This window comes from Capricornis sumatraensis, chromosome 1, assembly GCF_032405125.1.
Source record: "Capricornis sumatraensis isolate serow.1 chromosome 1, serow.2, whole genome shotgun sequence".
NCBI classification, from domain to species: Eukaryota; Metazoa; Chordata; class Mammalia; order Artiodactyla; family Bovidae; genus Capricornis; species Capricornis sumatraensis.
The window spans coordinates 180,510,516-180,531,737 of record NC_091069.1 but is presented as its reverse complement, the minus strand read 5'-3'; the positions used below and the strand labels follow the sequence as shown (position 1 = coordinate 180,531,737).

Here is a 21,222-nt window from a genome sequence, read left to right as displayed (position 1 = left end):
GCCAGTGGAAATGTCATGTTTGAGATCCTCCCAGACCTTGCCCTTATGTCTTTCCCTTTGGTTGTCTCTATCTTGTACCCTTTTGCTATAATAAAGCTATAAGAAGCTAAATAGCCCTTTCCTGAGTTCTGTGAGTTGTTACTGTGCATGATTGAATTCTGAGGGACTAGTAAGAACCCCTACATTAATAACCAGCAGATGAGAGGTGTTCATAGCACGGGGACTCTCAAGCTTACAGCTGATATCTAAAGTGAAGGCAGTCTTATGAAGGCTGTGAGGTCTGGCCCAGCTCCAGGTAATTGGTGTCAGAAGTTATTGCATGGGCTCACAGGGCGGACAAGGTGGCCTGTGGTCAGTGCTGAGAAGGGGTGCAAGGAGACGGGGGCTGCAGGAGGCAGAGGCCACAGTGCTTGGAATTCTCTCTGTCATCTAATGTCCAAGGTAGAATGTGACCACAGAGTTCATGGACAGGCTGTGGGTACTGGAGAGACGTGTAATTGCATCTCCGTGCATCTGCCTTCTACTTATTTGGTTTTCTCCTTTTTTGGATGCTCATTGTAATTTCTGCCTTTTACACAGGGGCTGTGAGAGACTGAATTATTGGTCTCATCTCATTGTGAAAGAGTATACTTTATCTCCCCTTAATGTTTTTTTGGACTTCGCTGGTGGCTCAGACAGTAAAGTTTCTGCCTACAATGCGGGAGACCCGGATTCGATCCCTGGGTCGGGAAGATCTCCTGGAGAAGGAAATGGCAACCCACTCCAGTATTCTTGCCTGGAAAATTCCATGGACGGAGGAGCCTGGTAGGCTACAGTCCATGGGGTTGCAAAAAGTCAGACGCGACTGAGCAACTTCGTTCGTAATGTTGTTTTTTACTGTGTGATTTTCTCTGGCCAAAGAGATGTTTGCAGGGTTATTATTTTTATTTTTAATTGGAGGATAATGACTTCACAATGATGGTTTTTGCTACACATCAACATGAATCAGCCACAGGCATACCCAGGTCCCTGCTTTCAGGAGCCTCCCTCCCCATCCCACCCCTCTAGGTTGTCACAGAGCACTGGCTTTGGTTCCCTGCATCATACAGCAAATTCCCACTGGCTATCTGTTTTACATATGGTAATGTATGTGTTAGCAGAGTTGTGAGGCATACTTGCGTGGCTTGGCTTGCTCTCTGGCTCTGCTCTCTTTGCTCTATACTGATAACACGCCCAGGTCTGTCTATTCAGCCTGGCCTCAGAAAGAAAATTGTGAAACAAACCTCAGGTAAACCCAGAACCTGGACCACGACCATCTAATCTACATCCTAAGCAGAGTGGCTCAGAGGAGTCCACCTAGACTAACTGAATGATAGTCAGCTCACAGAAGCATAAGTGGGTGTTGCAAGCCACTGAGTTTTGAGGGTGGTTTATTATACAGCATTACTGTGACAATAGCTGATTGATACAGATTATTACATAAAGATTATTTTAACTTTTTCTGTTTTAAAGATGTTTCATACTTTCTGATAGGGAAATATACTTGTATACTTGAACTATGGACAGAGGTTCGTGACATTGTACAGGAAACAGGAATCAAGACCATCCCCAAGAAAAAGAAATGAAAACAGCAAAATGGTTGTGTGAGGAGGCCTTACAAATAGCTGTGAAAAGAAGGGAAGTGAAAAGCAAAGGAGAAAAGGAAAGATATACCCATTTGAATGCAGTTCCAAAGAATAGCAAGGAGAGATAAGAAAGCCTTCCTCAGCGATCAGTGCAAAGAAATAGAGGAAAACAATAGAACAGGAAAGACAAGAGATCGTTTCAAGAAAATTAGAGATACCAAGGGAACATTCATGCAAAGATGGGCTCAATATAGGACAGAAATGGTAGGGACCTAACAGAAGCAGAAGATATTAAGAAGGTGTTGCCACCTCTTGCCACCCAGATATTAAGAGGTGGCAAGAATACACAAAAGAACTGTACAAAAAAGATCTTCACGACCCAGATAATCATGATGGTGTGATAACTCACCTAGAGCCAGACATCCTGGAATGTGAAGTCAAATGGGCCTTAGAAAGCATCACTAGGAACAAAGCTAATGGAGGTGATGGAATTCCAGCTGAGCTATTTCAAATTCAAAAGATGATGGTGTGAAAATGCTGCACTCAATATGCCAGCAAATTTGGAAAACTCAGCAGTGGCCATAGGACTGGAAAAGGTCCGTTTTCATTCCAATCCCAAAGAAAGGCAATGCCAAAGAATGCTCAAACTACCGCACAATTGCACTCATCTCACATGCTAGTAAAGTAATGCTTAAAATTCTCCAAGCCAGGCTTCAGCAATAGGTGAACCATGAACTTCCAGATGTTCAAGGTGGTTTTAGAAAAGGCAGAGGAACCAGAGATCAAATTGCCCACATCTGCTGGATCATGGAAAAAGCAGGAGAATTCCAGAAAAACATCTATTTCTGCTTTACTGACTATGCCAAAGCCTTTGCCTGTGTGGATCACAATAATCTGTGGAAAATTCTGAAAGAGATGGGAATACCAGACCACCTGACCTGTCTCTTGAGAAATCTGTATGCAAGTCAGGAAGCAACAGTTAGAACTGGACATGGAACAACAGACTGGTTCCAAATAGGAAAAGAAGTGTGTCAAGGCTGTATATTGTCACCCTGCTTATTTAACTTATATGCAGAGTACATCATGAGAAATGCTGGGCTAGAGGAAGCACAAGCTGGAATCAACATTGCCGGGAGAAATATCAACAACCTCAGCTATGCAGATGATACCACCCCTATGGCAGAAAGTGAAGAAGAACTAAAGAGCCTCTTGATGAAAGTGAAAGAGGAGAGTGAAAAAGTTGGCTTAAAGCTCAACATTCATAAAACGAAGATCATGGCATCTGGTCCCATCCCTTCATGGCAAATAGATGGGGAAACAGTGGAAACAATGGCTGACTTAATTTTTCTGGGCTCCAAAATCACTGCAGATGGTAATTGCAGCCATGAAATTAAAAGAAGCTTACTCCTTAGAAGGAAAGTTATGACCAACCTAGATAGCATATTCAAAAGCAGAGACATTACTTTGCCAACAAAGGTCCGTCTAGTCAAGGCTATGGTTTTTCCAGTGGTCATGTATGGATGTGAGAGTTGGACTATAAAGAAAGCTGAATGTAGAAGAACCAATGCTTTTGAACTGTGGTGTTGGAGAAGACTCTTGAGAGTCCCTTGGACTGAAAGGAGATCCAACCAGTTCATCCTAAAGGAGATCAGTCATGGGTGTTCTTTGGAAGGACTGATGTTGAAGCTGAAACTCCAATACTTTGGCCACCTGATGTGAAGAGCTGACTCATTTGAGAAGATCCTGATGCTGGGAAAGATTGAGGGCAGGAGGAAAAGGGGATGATAGAGGATAAGATGGTTGGTTGGCATCACCGACTTGTTGGACATGAGTTTGAGTGGACTCCGGGAGTTGGTGATGGAGAGGGAGGCCTGCTGTGCTGTGGTTCATGGGGTTGCAAAGAGTCAGACACGACTGAGCGACTGAACTGAACTGAACTGAACTGAAGGACAACCATTTTCAAGTCCCTACTCGTTCCTGGGATTCTCCAGGCATGAATACTGGAATGGGTAGCCATTCCCTTCTCCAGGTGATCTTCCTGATCCAGGCATTGAACCCAGGTCTCTGGCTTTGCAGGCAGATTCTTTATTGTCAGGGCCACCAGGGAAGCCCTTTTACTAGGTCCAGAGGCTGTGCTGAGTGTTTTATAAATATTATCATTATTTCTTTAAGAAAGAATGCAATATATGTATTTTTCTCCTACTTTACAGGTGAAGTAACTGATGTTTGGAGAAGTAGAATCCTTGCTATAGTGAGGAACACAGTGGTAATGTATGTCTGTCTGATTGTAAAGCTTCATGTTGGCTCGAATGGTAAAGTATACATGTACCTAGCCGACTGTGAGCTTCCTGAGGAAAGAAATCCTGTCTTGCTCAATGTCTGTCCTTTACTGAAGCTAGCACAGAGCCTGCTGTATGGGAGGACTTAGCAGCTTCAAAGTCTATTCTCAAAGTATAGTTTTTAATTGCTCATCATCATCTGGATATTATGTATGTATGTTTCTCCTAAATAGTTGGCTTCCTGTTTTATTATGGACATTTCAAGTCACGTAAGTCAAATTTTAGGAGGCTAATGAACCCACCCAAACTTAATGCAAAATTTTGAGCATGTGTCAGGAAATTTCTAAGGAGAAAAAGTATCTTTATCTTTCATTAGATCCTTCAAGAGGCCCAAGACCCAGAAAGGACTCACTGAAGCACAGATGAAACTTAAGAGATGTATTTATGTGATGGATAAATCCTCCCTGCAGCCTCCTCCTCTGTACACTGCCTTCTTCCATGTGCTGGAGTGATTGCCCAAATGGAGCTGAATTACATGACTCTTTCCTCATTCATAAAAGTGATTGACCTAGAGTGGGCATCTCACCCAAGTGAAGATGATCAGTTTTCTTTCTAAACAATTTGCAAATGACACTGAGAGGTTGAGCTAAATGGCTGTAGGAGGACAAGCAGAAAGGTTATGGAGACCCAATAATAGTTACCATTTGGGGTCATTTGCAAAGCGAATGAGTAGAAGTCAATTGAAAATAAGGTTAGATAGAAGAAGAAAGACAGAAGATGGTCTCTTGGAAATAAGGGAAGAAGAATCTAGCCCTCCTCAGGCCCAGGTGCTTCCCAGTTTCTGTTCTCAGATTATTTTTTTTGTGTGAGAACTGTAGTCTTAAACATGCTCCTTCTTCAATTTTCTTGTTCTAATTTGAGTGGGATTTACTGAAGAGAACAGAGACATAGCTAAACAAGTTCCCTTCAAGATGGCTTCTATACCTATGAGGGTCAAATGGGACTTCAAGAGATGCATTTTCTTTTTCTTTCTTTCTTCTTTTTTTGGCACTGGTGCAGCTTGCAGAATCTTAATTCCCCAACCAGGGATTGAACCTAGGCCCCTGGCTGTGAAAGCTTCATGTCCTAACCACCAAGGAATTCCCAATGCACACATTTTCTTAATTGACTATTGACTCCATCTTACTTTTGTCCTAGATTTTTCCTTCATATATTATATCTTACTGGTGGTGGTGAAAGTCACTATACAGTCCATGGAATTCTCCAGGCCAAAATATTAAGAGTGGGTAGCCTTTCCCTTCTCCAGGGGATCTTCCCAACCCAGGGATCGAACCCAGGTCTCCTGCATTGCAGGCGGATTCTTTACCATTGGAGCCACAAGGGAAGACCAAGAATACTGGTGTGGGTAGCCTATCCCTTCTACAGGCGATCTTCCCAACCCAGGAATCGAACTGGGGTCTGCTGCATTGCAGGCTGATTCTTTCCCAGCTGAGCTATCAGGGAAGCCCATCTTGTCTTATTAACAGCCTTTGTCAGTTCAGTTCAGTTCAGTTCAGCAGCCTTTTGTTGCCTTAAAATCTTGTGGGGACAATGCGGGGTGTGGCTATATAAGCAAGTAAATAAATAAATAATATGATAGTATTATCTTTTTAAAACATTCTCCAAGAGAATATACTGATAGATTTATTTCATTATGGTTTTGAAATTAATTTTGTAATTTTTTTATACAATTTTCAAGTGTTACAATCCATTCCACTTGCAGTTATTACAAAATATTGGCTATATTCCCCGTGTTGTACAATTTATCCTTGTAGCCCATCTTACATTCAGTAGTTTGTACCTCCTACACCCCCGCCCCTATAGTGTACCTTCCACTCCACCCCAGGTAGCCACTAGTTTCTTCTCTATATCTGTGAGTCTGCTTTTCTTTTTTTCTTTTGTCATGTTCACTAGATTATAGATTAGATTCCAGGTATAAGCAACAGTATTTTGTCTTTCTGTCTTATTTCACTTAGCATATTGCAATGGCATTATCTTTGTTCCTTACTAATTCAGGCTTGAAAGTCAAACCTGGGAACCTGGAAATGTAGATGGGTTGATGAGAGTGATTTCACATTGATCGTCCATGACTCAATGTCGGCAGATAAATGTTCACAGTTCTCAGCCTAGTAGTCAAGATTCTGTGATCTGACCCAATCTACTTTTTCAAATTTTATCTCCTGCTGTTCTTTCCACACACCCTACAGTGTGGTCAAATTGAAAAACTCATGCCCTATATTTATCAGCTCTCTCTTGCTCACGCTGCTTCCTTCTACTTGAAATGCCCTTCTTTTGGTAAAAGATATTTGAAATCTATTCCGTCTTCTTATTTTGTTTTAAATGCTACTTCTTCCATGAAGCCAACCCCAGTATCTCTCTTTTCTCCATTGCTGTCTTGTCCCTAACTACAGATCATCAAAAACAAATTCCCCTTTTCCAAAACTCCCAGAGCATCTGTTGTTTCCTGGTACTCACTATTTTTGAGTTGTATTTCATCTATTAATGTATGTGAATTCTCCACTAAACTCTATATGTCAGTGATCAACATTCTAATGCCCAGGTACTATGTGCCAAACACACAGTAGGGGACGAACACTTTTCTGAGGTGAAGTTGAATGGAGAGTCTCCTCTTGTCTGGGGAATTTTGCTGACCTTCATATTTGAGGACGATGAAAAGAAAAAATAAGTGAAAATGAAAGTGTTAGTGGCTCAGTCATGTCCAACTCTTTGCGACCCTATGGACTCTAGCCTGCCAGGCTCCTCTGTCCATGGAATTCTCCAGACAAGAATACTGGAGTGGGTAAGCCAATACTTTCTCCAAGGGATCTCCCCAAACCAGGGATTGAACCCAGGTCTCCTACATTGCAGGCAAATTCTTTACCATCTGAGCCACCAAGGAAGACCAAGGACAAAGAAAGGTAAGTGCCAATTTAATGTCAAGAGAGACGACTGCCATGTTGCTATCGTACCTACTAAGAGGGATTTGTAATGGTCCTTCAGGGGCAAACAGGCCGTCCTCCATCCCCCAGGTACCTACGTACAGACTATATAAGAGAAAACCATGGAGATGATGAAGAGATTCCTTATAGGAATTGTTAGGAGCAGTAAGAACTGTGGTTTTAGTCTCAGCATCACGGCACAAAGGAAAGCAAATCATAAGAACCTCTGTAGGAGAAGTCCTGAAGTGGCGAGGGTAGAGATTAGCACTCATTGTCCTGCTTGTAATATCAAAGGGAAGAGAGAGGGGGCAGCAGTGAGACCATGTGCCACATCTGTCTAGTAGGCCAAGCAGAAGCTCTGTAAATTAGCCGGGCTAGAGCAGTCTCAAGGAATTTGCCCAATGGGGCAGTCAGCTGAAGTTAGAAAGACCAGCAGAAGAAGAAAGCTGTGTGACATGCACCACCAGAAGGCAGTTAATGAAAGGAATCCTGAGGGGTCAGAGGAGAGAGCACCACCTATGTAAGGGAGTGGTCTGGTTCAGACAATCCACAGGGAATCTCTAAAGAACTCAGGAACTCACTAGTGAGCCCCATGCAAAGGGCCTGAGTTTAGATGCTTACCTTGTTAGAATACACTCGACAGGTGATAAGTACAATATCCCCATTTAAGTAAAAAGTCCTGGGCTCTTGCTACTTGCATTCACCGAAGCAGGGTTGAAAGTAGCTGACACAGGAAAACAGAGTTCATGGCCTTCTCTAACACCACCTACTCCAAGCCATGGGTCAGGCTTCACTTGGGGAAGAAAACTTTGAATTGGATGATAATATGAAATGTTGATTTATAATACCTGGACTTTTCACATCTGAAGATGAGACCATTTCAATACCTGGAAATGACTGGGAAATGATCTGCCTATAGTATGACTGAACTCACAGGGATGGGAAAGTGATAGTGTTCAAAGGCAGAAAGTAAAAAGAGACCAAAAAATAAAAGGTATTTCACTCTGTGTTTCTCACCTTCATCAGTCTCGCTGATTTAGTAAGCCAGCTACACATTTGTTGCATACTAATTGAATGAAGTGCTCTCCTTTGGAAAGAACACTATGATCTATCACCCTTCTTTTTACTCCCACGGGTAACAGTGGTCCTGCTCTGAGTCATCCCAACTCTCCCACTCAGCCTGCTCTGAGATGAGAGGCTATTTCACAGGGTGAGCAACTGGTATCAGAGTCCATAGGCTCTTGCCATGGGAAACAGTAAAGTATACTCATCACCTTGAGAGTCAAATTCGTGACCAAAATGAAAATTAAGTGTACAAAAGCTCAAAACAACTTGCTTGAGGTCTTCTGGCAATTCTGAGGCAAAGCTACCAACCATATTTTTGAATTTCTAATCCAACAGTCTGCTTGTACACAGTCTTAAGTTTTTTCAAGCGCTCAACAAGTTAGTCCATCATCTCAAAAACAAAAAAACACAATGAGGGGTGGGGTAGTGCAATATCGTTCATCTTGTAATGAGTGTTTCTAGGGTGCCATGCACTATGCTATACACTGCGTGCACTGTGTTATCTAATCCACACAACCCTGTAAGGACCTTTCACATGAATCGATTTTATGTGTGTGTGCGTGCTCAGTCACGCAGTTGTGTCCGATGCTTTGTGGCCCCATGGACTGTAGCCTGCCAGGGTCCTCTGTCCATGGAGTTTGACAGGCAAGAATACTGGAGTTGGTTGCACTCCCTTTGGGGGGATCTTCCAGACCCAGGGACTGAACCCACATCTCCTGTGCTTCCTGCAGTAGCAGGCAGATTCTCACTCAGTCACCTGGGAAGCCCCAGTGAATCAATTATTTATTTAGTAAGTAACTTACCAAAGGTCACAGAGATAGGAAATGATGGAGGATGGCCATACCCTTCACTTCATGCTTCTGCCTGCTAGCTTTGCTCTTGAAACCTCCTGGTACTCTTTTCTTTTTTATATCATTGTCCATGTTCACAAGAAAATCATGCAAATTGCTTAAAATATAGCCAACATTGTAGAAGCAAATTTACCCATCGATTTATCTGATTCAAAATTATCCAGTCATATGAATATTAATAACAGTATTTTAATGGGCTATGAATAGATATTTCATTCCTAAGAATCAAAATTGATATTACTTAAATCTCTGACACTGGTAAATTTTGTCACTGTGATAATATAATAAATGACTTCAATATCAGTTTCATGTTTTATGATGCTACATGAAATCCTCAAGGTTATTAATATCCTGCATTGCTGGATGTTTTATCTGTTATTTTTCATAACACTTCTATTGTTGAACAAGGAAAAAGAGATGAGTGTGTCATTCTTTTTCTTTGCTCCCTGTTAAGGCAGTCACCTTTCTCACTTATTAAGAGTTAGTATCAAGCTTTGAGTTCCTTGATAGGAAATATTGTATCAGTGTCATCTCAAAAGAAGGAAATGAGCAATAGTTGCTGTGAGCCACACCTTGCTTTTGAGAGAATTCCACTAGAATAAAATGCTAGCATTTGTTCTCAAACATCAAAGGCCGTAGCAAAAATCTGGTTTCCGGTCAATGAGAAGTATAGCTGAATAATGGAGAATGACCTTTGGGTTTTAAAGATTTCCCTTCCTGGATTTCTTGTACACTTTTCTGTGTATAAGACACAAACCTACAAAGAACTCAGAATATGTTGACAATTTTATGAAATTAAGACCTATTTTTTAATCAGAATATATTAATGTCAAGTCTGAGGACTTCAAGCCTCACCTTACTACCAACACCACTTTCAAAAAAATTGATAGGTAATGAGGTCTGGCGGGCTTCCCAGGTGGTGCTACTGATAAAGAATCTGTCTGCCAATACAGGAGACAAGAGACTCGGGGTTCAATCCCTGGGTTGGGAAGATCCCCTGGAGGAGGGCATGGCAACCCACTCCAGTATTCCTGCCTGGAGAATATCATGAACAGAGGACCCTGGTGGGCTTCAGTCCAGTTTGCAAAGAATTAGACACAGCTGAAGCGAATGAGCACGCACGCACACAGTGAGATCTGGAGTTAAAGTGTCATTCTCAGAAGCTCTTATTTGTATGAATATTTCTAGAATTTTATGGATAATAAAAACAATATGGTTTACTTTGCTAAAGATCTTACTTGTTAAACAGACCATCAACGTAATGGCAACATCTTGCATGAGATACTGGTAATTCCCAAACAGTTGTAGTTGCTGAAAATGAAGAAAAGTAAAGATAAGTGAGGATTCTGATATCAAAACATCTTCACCATCCCCAACACTCTTCTTGAAATCAGTCAGGAAGCAAGTGTTATTTCCCTCCCCATTTTAGAAGGAAAGTGATTTACCTAAGCTCTTTAGCATCTCATTGGATAGAATAAAACCAAATCACTCTTTTTCCAATGTTTAACTTAATTCCATATTATTAATTGCAATGAGAATCAGTCAGTTGGGAAAAACACTCTCTTATTGGTCACAGTGATTTTGGCAACTGCAGACTCAGCCTGGGTAGTTGAACTCTCAACAGAAGATATTAAAACCTGAAAATTTTGCTAGGGACTTTACACTTAAAATTTGAAATCAAGGCTTCAAATCATTGAACAGGGTTTTCTCTCTGTCTTTATCCATGGGTTGAGTTCACATGATTCTCTTGAAACCCAGTTACTTTCACAAACAAGTTCCCTATCCCAAGTAAGCCCATTCAGACTTCATTCTGGTACACCTGCCTCTTTAAGGTTTGTGTAGACATAGAACTCCCTTTCAGTTTATACTGGAAGTATTTAAATAAACGAGTCAGCTAAGTACTCTGCAAGAACTTGCCTTGCAATACCTTTTGCAGACAGGTCAGGTTTTCTTCATAGCTGTTTACTGAGCACTAAGTCATAATCTGGCTCTATGCATATTACCAGATCACACTGATGCCAGTGAAAATATTTCTGTCCCCTTAGAAAGTGAACTCAAGGCCAAGATGTTTCCCGGCGAAGGTTCTTGGAGAACACTCTTAACTTAGATCTAGACCATCAGAGTGAATGACTTGGAGTAGACTGATTTCAATCAACTCTATCCATGGAGACTTTGGAACTGAAATTCTGATTTCTTAACTTTCAGAGAATGCAAATGGTTTCTGAGTTCTTCTCATCCTGCAATTCTATCTCTGTCTTTTTTATATTTCCTTCTCACATTCTTTTCCCCTCAGAATGGTAACATTATACATGCAGGGTGAGATGGAATAGGGAGCACTTTTCAAAGGCAGCTTTACTTTTTATTTTGGGAGTTTTCAGAGAACTATAGAGGGCTTTAGAAATCAGTCAGCCTGACTTCCCGGAGGTGGATAAAAACTCAGCCAAGGGCAAGAATGAATTTGTTCTTAGGGACAGAAGTAGAACTTGAATCCAGGTTTCTTGGCTTCCAACCAATTTCTTCTCTCTATCCACCTGGTTGCCCCTTAGCCTCTATGTGCTTCTCACAATCGTTATCCCACCCGAGGCTGGAGTCCTGTGTTCCTCGCTTTCATCACTATGTCTCAGGAAGGCAGTAAATTAATTCCCCTTGCCCCCAGTGTTCCTTGAGCCTGATGGATTATTTTACTGTAGACCAAGTTATGACTGATGTGATGCAGATTACTTTCAACCTATACGTATTTCTTCCATATAGCTAGTTAATTTTTAGATGATTATTTTTATCATTTCATTTCAAAAGACTTTTCCAAACATTTTTTACAGAACTGCTAATCCTTTACTAATGACATGTAGAGGTTCTGGGCAGGTTCAGAACTAAAGCTCTGGTATGGGAATCTTTCCAGTTTTTAGTCCTTCAAAGTCAAATTCAACAACTTCTCTCTCTTTTTAATCTCTTCTTAGTCTGCCAAAAATATTCCACAGTTGGAGACTGATGCATTGCCTGCTGAGTTATATTTAGGCTGCTCTGAAGCTCTCTCCATACTCTAAGTGAAGAAGTAGAGGCTGGAGGAGGTCAAGTGTCTCAGGTTATCTAGAGAAAAACAACACTCTCAGAAACTGAGCCACATCTACTCATTTCTAGCTCTGTCTCATGCACAGTTATACCAAGTTCTCAAGTTTGCGGACACCTATTTTGAGAAAAAGTAATTTATTTATAAAACATTAAATCCTGTGTAGGAGCTGCACCCCCACCCAAAATAAACAGGGGATGTAAATGCAATTAGAACTGGGAAGAAATTATTTTGGTTCATACCCAATAGAGCAGTGATGTGCCAATAAACTGGATCATGCCGTACATGGTCAAGTATTTAAATACCCCGAAGGATGAAACAAGAGCAGCTCGGCCTTCTCTGTTTAAGAAAAAATAAAAGTAATTGGTTCTATATGATACATATCTCCCAGTCTCTTTTATATTTTCAAAGGAGCTCATTTTAATGGCTTGTTGATATATACTTGGGCTTCCCTGGTGGCTCAGATGGTAAAGTGTCTGCCTACAATGCTGGAGACCTGGGTTCAATCCCTGGGTCAGCAAGATCTCGTGGAGAAGGAAATGGCCACTCCAGTACTCTTGCCTGGAAAATCCCTGGACAGAGGAACCTGGTAGGCTACAGTCCATGGGGTCGCAAAAAGTTGGACATGACTGAGCAACTTCACTTTCTTTCTTTGATATATACATTCACTTCATCACTGATTCATCCTCTCAATGATTCATTTAACTATTCATTCACTCATTCTTTCCTTCAACCATCATCTCACCCATTCCCATTGACTCTTAAGCTCGCTTTTACTTAAAGCTTATAAGATAGCAGCATTATGCTCAGAGTCACAGAGGATATAAATTAATCAGGCGCAGTCCTTATTTTCAACAAGCTTCCCATGAATTAAGAAGATTATAAACACAATACACTATGACAAGGTGCAACATGTCAAGCACTGGCTGGCTTGTGCTTCATTTCATCCTGGCAACACTTGCTCCTTGTGTATGTTTTAGAGTCCCTTAGAGTCATGATGCTAAGGACTGGGTGCTCTCACATTATAGGAAAAAACTAGATGTGAGGCCAATATTTGAGATGAAATGGGCTTTGTTGGCTTCAGTACACCAAGAAGAACCCAGGGTAATAATGGGAGCTGGTTTGGAAACACAAAGAGAAAAAGACAATTGTAAAAGTCACAGTGTCAAAAGTAAATAGTCCCTAGTCAATAATATTTAATAATTTTCTAATGTGTCAGATGGTTACTGGACTTATCATGGTGATCAGTTCATAATATACATATATGTTGAATCACTATGTTGTACATCTGAAATTAATATAATGTATGTCAACTATACTTCAATAAAAAAGGGAAAAGGTAAATATTCTTTAAGAAATTCTGTTTGAACTATTATTCTTCTAGCTGGGTCTAATTAGTAATGGATTATGTCAGGCCAAAGTAGCACATGTCGGGGGAGGGAGGAACTTGGCCAACAAGCACTCCTGCAGCCTCCTCTTGTCAAGGTAGAAGCGAATCCATATGGGAGGCAGCCCATATACTCCTGATCTCCAGTCCCCAGTGACATGGACACCTGTGCTGCTCAAAGTTTTCCTACAGGCCAGGGACATGAGAAGGAAAACCCAGACAGCCAAAAACCACGCTGGGTCTTGGGCAAGGTGAGAAGGTTCTGGTGGGAGATAGGCCAGGACACCTCAGGTCAATGCTTTTCACCAGACTGTGAGACACTACCTTTCTATTTTCAGCACAGAGGGGAGAGAGAAAACCAGGTGAGAAGGGGAAAACATGTGAAACCTAGATTGTTTTCTGACATAAACTGTGTGATTTCATCCTTTATTCTTCAGTTGTGTACATTTCCCAGAGAATAGACACCCAGATCAAAAAAAAAAGTGCAAAAATCCAAAGTGGTAAAGCATAAAGAGTGTTTGCAAGGCCTCCACAATGACTGCTATTCCTAATGGACGTGAATTTTAAGTGGTTCATTCATTTACTTAATGCATTCCACAAACGTTCATCGAAGACTCTGATGTGTCATGGGAGGCCCAACGACATAGAAGTTAATAAGGCATAGTCCTTGCCCTAAAGGACTTGCACTATAACAAGCCAATCATGTTTCAAAGAATAATAATGGAAACCTGTAGACCTATGTACCTAAAACTGCACATTATCGCTCCTCTAAAGGATATTTTCTCAGGACTATGCAGGCATCAAGAATAGCAAGGGTAAATTCAGCATAACAGAGCTGAACTCTGTATTTTTATGAATTTGTGAAGTATAAAAGAAGAGGGTTTCTATCGTGAAGACTTACTAAGCCATCTGCCACTAGAGAAAATTCTGCATCCTGACTTGTATTTTAAAACAATATAATGCAATCATAAATGCATCACACAACTTGCACGAGAAAGAGCATCGGAAGTTCAAGTGCTACTGCCTTTTGGATGAATCAAGTATGCACTTGGTGCAACTGTCCAGGAGTTTGAATCCCCTATCTGAGGCCTCCACACTTGGTGTTTCAGCCTCACCTCCACAGTTCCCATCTGAGAAATCTTCCAGCTCAGTTTAGCAGTCAGGCCCCTGCACTCTCCAATGAAAGCCCCATTTCTAAACATGGCTCTCCATTTCCTTTATCTGGAATTCCACTCCCACATCCTTAGTGTTTCCATACATCCCATTTATCCTTCAAATTGCAACCTACCTCTGAAACAGTCCCTCCTAGCTTGAGTTATCATTCTGAACTACTGGCATGATGACTGTATTGTTTGCACGTTCATTTACGGAAAGCTAATGTATTGAGCACCTCTCATTCCTTAGGCAGAAGATTCTGTGTTAGGTGATTATATTCTACATATATCTTTCTATACCCCTTACTGGAATGTGAGTCCTCCAGGGCAAAGTTCTGTCTCATTTTTAATACACCACATTTTTAAGAACAGTATTTAAAAAGAGCCGCATGAGTGAGGTGAGTGTCCCGGGCACTCTTGTTTTGTAGTCACCATGACACAAAGCAGGTTAAGACAGTAGTGATAGTAAAGGTCAGTTCAGTTCAGTCGCTCAGTCATGTCCAACAAGACCCCATGAATCGCAGCACGCCAGGCCTCCCTGTCCATCACCAACTCCCGGAGTTCACTCAAACTCACGTCCATCGAGTCAGAGATGCCATCCAGCCATCTCATCCTCTGTCGTCCCCTTCTCCTCCTGCCCCCAGTCCCTCCCAGCATCAGGATAGTAAAGGTAGGTGCAGTCATTTTGGATATTCACTAATCTGGACTTTGGAGACATACTACTACTAGGAGAAGGCTATGTGGTAGAGGATTCCTCTTCTGCTTCTGGTCCATCCCCAACTCCTGAGAGAAAGGTTCCAGTAAGCATCCAACATAAAACTAAGGGAGAGGAGAAGCGAGATATACAGCTGGCTTTAAAATATCAATACTAGCGTCCAGAGCCATGTATTCTTTAAAACTCAGCAAAGTCACCTTCTTGATTTTATCAGCATTCTTAGGCAGCACTCACAGCCCCCTCCCCTTAACTGGTTCTCGACAGCACTGCAGCCAAGTTTCTGCCGTGACGTTTGTCACTTTCAATTAGAGTTGAATTCCACCTGGAGCCAAACAGCGAGCCAGACGGTCAGAGGATAGAAGAGGAAGAGGTAGCTTACCTGATGAGATGAGGCACGCACTCGATGTTGGTTGTTTTTGAGGTGAAAGGGGAGGCCACAGATGCCTCCTGCTCTGACAGTGAAATGCCCGCATGAGCCATTTTCAAAGCCTAGAATGATAAATCCATGTTATACCCATGACTCCTCAGACCAGGCTCTAACTGTTCAAACACCTCAAGGCTATTTTTCACATTATAGAGTTGATAGTATTGTACCCTTCCGCTGCTGGATCTCTGTTTAGGCTGCCCCTCCACCTGGATACATGAAGTCACCAATTAAAGAGGCACCAACAATGACTCAGTGGTAGAAGAAGGGGTGTGTGTGTGTGTGTGTGTGTGTGTGTGTGTGTGTGTGTGTGTTTGGGTGTGTGTGTGTGTTGGTTGAGGGGATGTAGACAGGCTAAGAAAGTGGAAGGACTTATTTGAGAAGTCGATTAAAAAGATGACAGCGTTTGGATGGACCTTTGTAGAGGCCTTTACCATCACAATTTTATACTTAACAGGTCATCTTCATGAACTACAGGAAAAACTGTCTAATGCCCACCTTCTCCCAGGCTGCCTGATCCAGCCAACCAGCTAATTGCTGGGATGAACTTTGGGACATAGAGCACCTTTGCTGGAGGCAGGGACCAGATTATACTCATCAGAGAACCTTTCCAAGGTATAGGATGTCTCACTGACATAAGGACTAACTCTTTTCTCATCAAGACTGAAAACTCCTCAGAGAGTGCCCTAGGTAGACAGCAGCCAATGAGCAGGGCAGCCAGCCCCTAATCCTACAAGAAGGGTATGAACATAAAATGAGATTTTGTATTTCTGTACTGCTATAGAACTTGCAAAGTTCCTGGTAACCATGGCCAGTATACACCAAGTTCATGTTCAATGAATATTAGAATATTTCCTTCTTCCTCATTTTTCCCTTAGTACTTTGTACCTCTACCATGTAATTTAGGACCATCTGCTGTATATGTTAGGATTAGTTTTATGCATGATTTTTTCCCCCACCAGGTAATGAACTTTTCAGTGGCAGAGACTATGTCCTGTATAACATCTGATTTATTTGTTTTGTTTTAAATTCCACATAATTAGTGAGAATGTGTACTCACCCTAGATTTGAAGAGCAGACTGACAGCTAACTCCTTTTCACAAGTATGAGGCAGAAAAATTCATAACCACTATCTAAGTATGAGCTTAGTTTATCACAGAACTTTGAAGAAAATATTTAAGAAATAAATAAAACAAATACCCAGACCTTAAGTATACAATAGGCTTTGGAAATACAAAACAATTCTCTTCATTACTTCTCCCACAGATTGGCTCCCAAAATATTTTCTGACATACATAAATCTTCAAGGTAAGCTACTATTTCAACTGTATCTTTGAAACTCAGATTATAAAACATGTAATGCCTTCTATTGTATCAGAGAAGTAATCTGCTGAGAATCTTGTAATTTCAGTTTGCTATTGTATGTAATAACCAAATAATTTGGTTTATGATTTTGCTGAGTGTGAAAATTTGGGAGTAAATCCAGATTGTATAAAGTAACCCTGGTGGAGAATTTGGCAGGAATAAATACGATTTGCACATAATTCAAAGCTTTATCATCAGTTTCAAATTTTTCCTTCACTAAGCCGTTACCAGCTGTGTGACTTTAGGCAAAAAAAGGAAAAAAAAAAAAAAAGAATTTACCTCCTTGAGGCTCATTTCCTTATTTATAACAGGAGAGATTTAAACCACCTAGTCTTGTAAAGTCCCTTTTGGGTCTGAAATACAGGAGCCTCTGTAGCCTTTCTTTGTCTTTATTATTCTAAAAGTTGCTAGAAAACAGCTGAAGTGACTTGTCTCACTTTACTCATCACCACATCCAACCCATACTCTGGTAGAAATGAATATAAACATCAGAATGACTAAGTGATGTGATTGTTGGCAGAAGGGTGAAGAGTCAAACCACAGGGGATGTGGGGTCCTCAGGAGGGATATCAATGCACCCCCTGCGTTAGAAGAAGTAATTTCTACTCACCCCACAGTCATTAGCTCCATCTCCACACATGCCCACATAATAACTGTGAGGGAAAGGATAAGAAACATTAATAGCTTAATGCCTCACTTGAGTAATTTACATCATAATTAACATGCATGATGTGTGTGTGTGTGTGTGTGTGTGAGTGTGTGTGTGTGTGTCTCCTGAGCATGTGTAGAATCAAGCTGAAGGAAAATAACTTGGAGAGAAATATTCCCAGAGGAATAAAGCTCTGGAATATTGTTTCAATCAATCACATGGAAATGATGGCAATACTGCCTAGGACATCCATAAAGATATTTGCACACTTCAAAAGAAGTCCTGTTGGATTATATCCACCAAGGCCAAGTTGAAGTGAGTACTGTCATAATCACAGTGTTTCTCACACCCTAATGCACAGATCATAACCTAGCCCATCTGTGTTTTGGTTGCTCACTGCTGCTGAAAGTTTAGCATGTAGACACTAGGAGAAGAAACATTTGGGAAATGGTTTAACAGATAACAACTAGAGATGTATATACATATTCTAGATGCATCTTGGAGTGAAAATAAGATAACACGCTTCCCATCTATACCAGTTTGATGTGCAGGCAACTGTATAAAGAGAAGAGTGAATTTTAAAGCTGTTACTAAAGGAGTTTCTGATGCAAGACACACTGTGTGTTCCATTATAAGGAAATAATACATTGGAGGTATTGATTAATGGCAATATTATTAAAGACTCAGTGGCAACTTGCTAAAAACACGTAAAATAATACAATATAGGAGAAAATGAAATTCTCAGAGAATTTCCTTATTATTAGTTGACATAAAAAATGGCCATCTTTATAGGTCAAATATGGCCAAATGTAAACAAGTTTGTAGGTTCAATCTACTCTTTAGTAAGTATATATGAAAATCTCACGGTAAACATTTATTTGTGCTGATGTACCTGTCAAGACTATACATTTGCTGAAAATGGCTTCCTTTCATCAGGCATAAAGTATGTATTTAGTCTTTATATCACAGGAGGAATCTTACATCTTCTAGTGTTGTCTGAATAAAGAATAAATGCTGAATGAAGAGCAACATCTGGAAATTGAGAAGATAACTTATTCTGAGATAGCATATATCACCCTGAATTGATTTTTCTTTAGGGGAATACAGCTTTTCAAAAGTAAGCATTTAAGCTGGCAACATTTCTCAAGTATTTGAGAAGGGCAAAATTACTTTCTTCAGCCAATATCATATAATGACCATGTAAGTAAAAATAGTCATTTTAGACACTGGTTACTAACCCAGCCTCAAGGCATTATGGGAGTTAATAGGCAGTTTTGGAAACGTCCCTAAGAATGCTTAGGCAACAAAAAATAATAGTCAAAAGCAGTCTCTTGAGTTTATCTACTACTTATCAGCCATTATCTAAAGTTTTACGACTCTTCATTCCTTACTTCACTTTCTAGAAATCTGAGTCCAGAAGCTGTAACCTTCCCAGCAAGTAATAATGGTCTCAAGAAGAACCATTTCACTCTCATGTGACTTGGTCATCTGTATTTTTGAAGGAGTTAACAAGGAACTTTTTCCTTTGTTTTATTTTTGCCTCTGTACCTAAAACAGTAAAAATATAATTTCTTCTCTTTCCTGGAAGATCTGAAATTGTTTACGTATCTTCTAATGGACCAACCTCAAATAATTCCAGGTGATAACTCACACGCTTCCTCACTTCCCCCCCCCCCCCCAATTCTGAGCTGTACAGAATGCTGTTGTTTCTAGTCTCTGTATGCAAGCAGGGGGATCTTCCTTTATGATAAGCCCTACCAGCTGCAAAAGGAATGTTCTTTGGGGCAGACAGCTTCTAAAATGGCCCACCTTCTGGAATTCATGAGGTTATCTAATGCCTTCCTTTGAGTGTGGACCAACCGAGTGATTTGCTTCTAGTGAAAGGAGTAAAGTGACAGGATAGGATGTCATTTCTAAAATGAAGATATAAAAAATAGTCATCTCTCTTCTCTCTCTCTGACTCTTCTTGCTTGCTAACTCTCACTGGAGCTAGCTGATACTCTGTGAGAATCCCTATGAAATCACTCATGGCAAGGAAACAAGTGTGGCTTGTGCCCAATAATGAGTGAAAAATTGAGACTCTTAGCCCAACTTTCCACAAGGAACTGAATCTTGCCAACAACACCTGGAGTGAGGCTGGCGGCAGATCCTTCCCCACCAAGTGGCTCAGATAACTGCAGGACTGGTCGACGCCTGATGACACCTTGAGAGGGACCTGGAGCCAGAAGACTCTGCTAAGCACGCCTGAATTCCTGACCCACAGTAACGTTAAAAAAAATAAATCGTGTTATTCTAAGCCACTGTGTTTTGGGGATAATTTGTTACACAGCAATTGATAACAAATACACTCTCCTTTCATGCACTATAACCTACTTTAATTTCTGAAATTCTTCAACAAGGCTAGATTTCTGCCCAGGGGACATTCTTGCAAAAATCGTTCCATTCACCAGAATCTAAAAAGAAAAATAACAATTGCAATAAGATTAGAACAAAGAACACTTTTAAAATAAAAGAAGAGTCTTGAAAAATTACTCCTGGCCACCATTTTAATATAGCATTGGGTGATATAACTTCAGACCAAATATCAGGAAAGGGCAAAAGGGGGATTTAACAGTTTAACTTTCCCTTTTGGTTCTCCATCACAAGTCTATTACTTTGTTCCCGATCATTTTTCCAAGATGGGATAAGCTCTAATGAACAATAGTAACTGAAAAGCAGAGGAGTATAGAAGATTAAAAAGCTTAGGCAACTACAGTTCTTTTCATTAAGCACCATCTCCACAATTGCAGAGGAAGGAGCAATAGATTGGGAGTTAAGAATCAAGGTTCTATTATAGTTCTGTCCTGGACTGTGAAGACCTTAGGCAAATGACAATGTCTCTGAATCTCAGCTTTCCCATCTCTTCAATGAGGAACTGCACTAACAGCTTTCTAGACACCATGGGGGTCTAGACTCTGTGGTCCTCGACTGGAAAGGTGACAGGACTTTCAAGACACTGCTAACAGAGGGTTGCTGCCGCTCCACTTGTTTCCTTCCCACCAATGGCATCACTCTGCACGGCACTATTTTAAAATAGACACACAGCAACAAGATAACAAATGATTTTGAAAATAAACCATAAAGCCTTTGTTTCCTCCTGCTGTAATTTAAGAATCCAGACAGGAATGGGAATAGAGCTCAGCCTGACATGAGTTAGTGGCTTTCAGAGAAGAGCAAATTCCAAACAACAGGGAGCGTGTTTGGAACTACCTCTAGGTTCCCTCTGCTGGGGAGGCAGGGAGGAGGAAAACGGATTGCACTGGCTACGGGGGCGGGGCAAGGGGCAACATCAGCCTCAGGCTCTGAATAGGAGGCCTTGGACACGTGGATGTGTGATGAGTGATATAAGAGGAGTGATGAAGGGAAACCTCTTGAAGAAACAGTGCTCCCTGTGAGGCTGTTTATTTCCTAATTCTGAGATAACCTTGCTAATCATCTCCTTTACTGTTCACTTACCCTTTTTATCTCACTAATTTGAGGAGCAAAACTAAACATGTCGTTTCTCCAGTACTTACTTTTGGAAGCAAGCTGTTGAAATGCTGCAGTATCACTTGGTATGATTTCCCACTCATTGCAAAATGGTAACAGCTCCCTTTTTCTTCAACAGGCACTGAACTGTTTCCAATGTTGATGTAGGTTTCCTAA

General features: G+C 40.9%; 1 protein-coding gene across 1 annotated transcript in view; it reads right to left on the bottom strand.

Moving 5' to 3' along the window:
- ATP13A5 (ATPase 13A5) overlaps positions 1–21,222 on the bottom strand; it is a 137,441-nt gene that overhangs the window by 17,710 nt on the left and 98,509 nt on the right. The window contains exons 21-26 of the mRNA XM_068968599.1: positions 21,093–21,218; positions 19,912–19,991; positions 17,500–17,542; positions 15,480–15,589; positions 12,087–12,183; positions 10,016–10,088 (exon numbers count right to left, since the gene is read on the bottom strand). Of these exons, the coding sequence (XP_068824700.1) occupies positions 10,016–10,088; positions 12,087–12,183; positions 15,480–15,589; positions 17,500–17,542; positions 19,912–19,991; positions 21,093–21,218 (529 nt within the window). The remainder of the gene's footprint in view (positions 1–10,015; positions 10,089–12,086; positions 12,184–15,479; positions 15,590–17,499; positions 17,543–19,911; positions 19,992–21,092; positions 21,219–21,222) is intronic.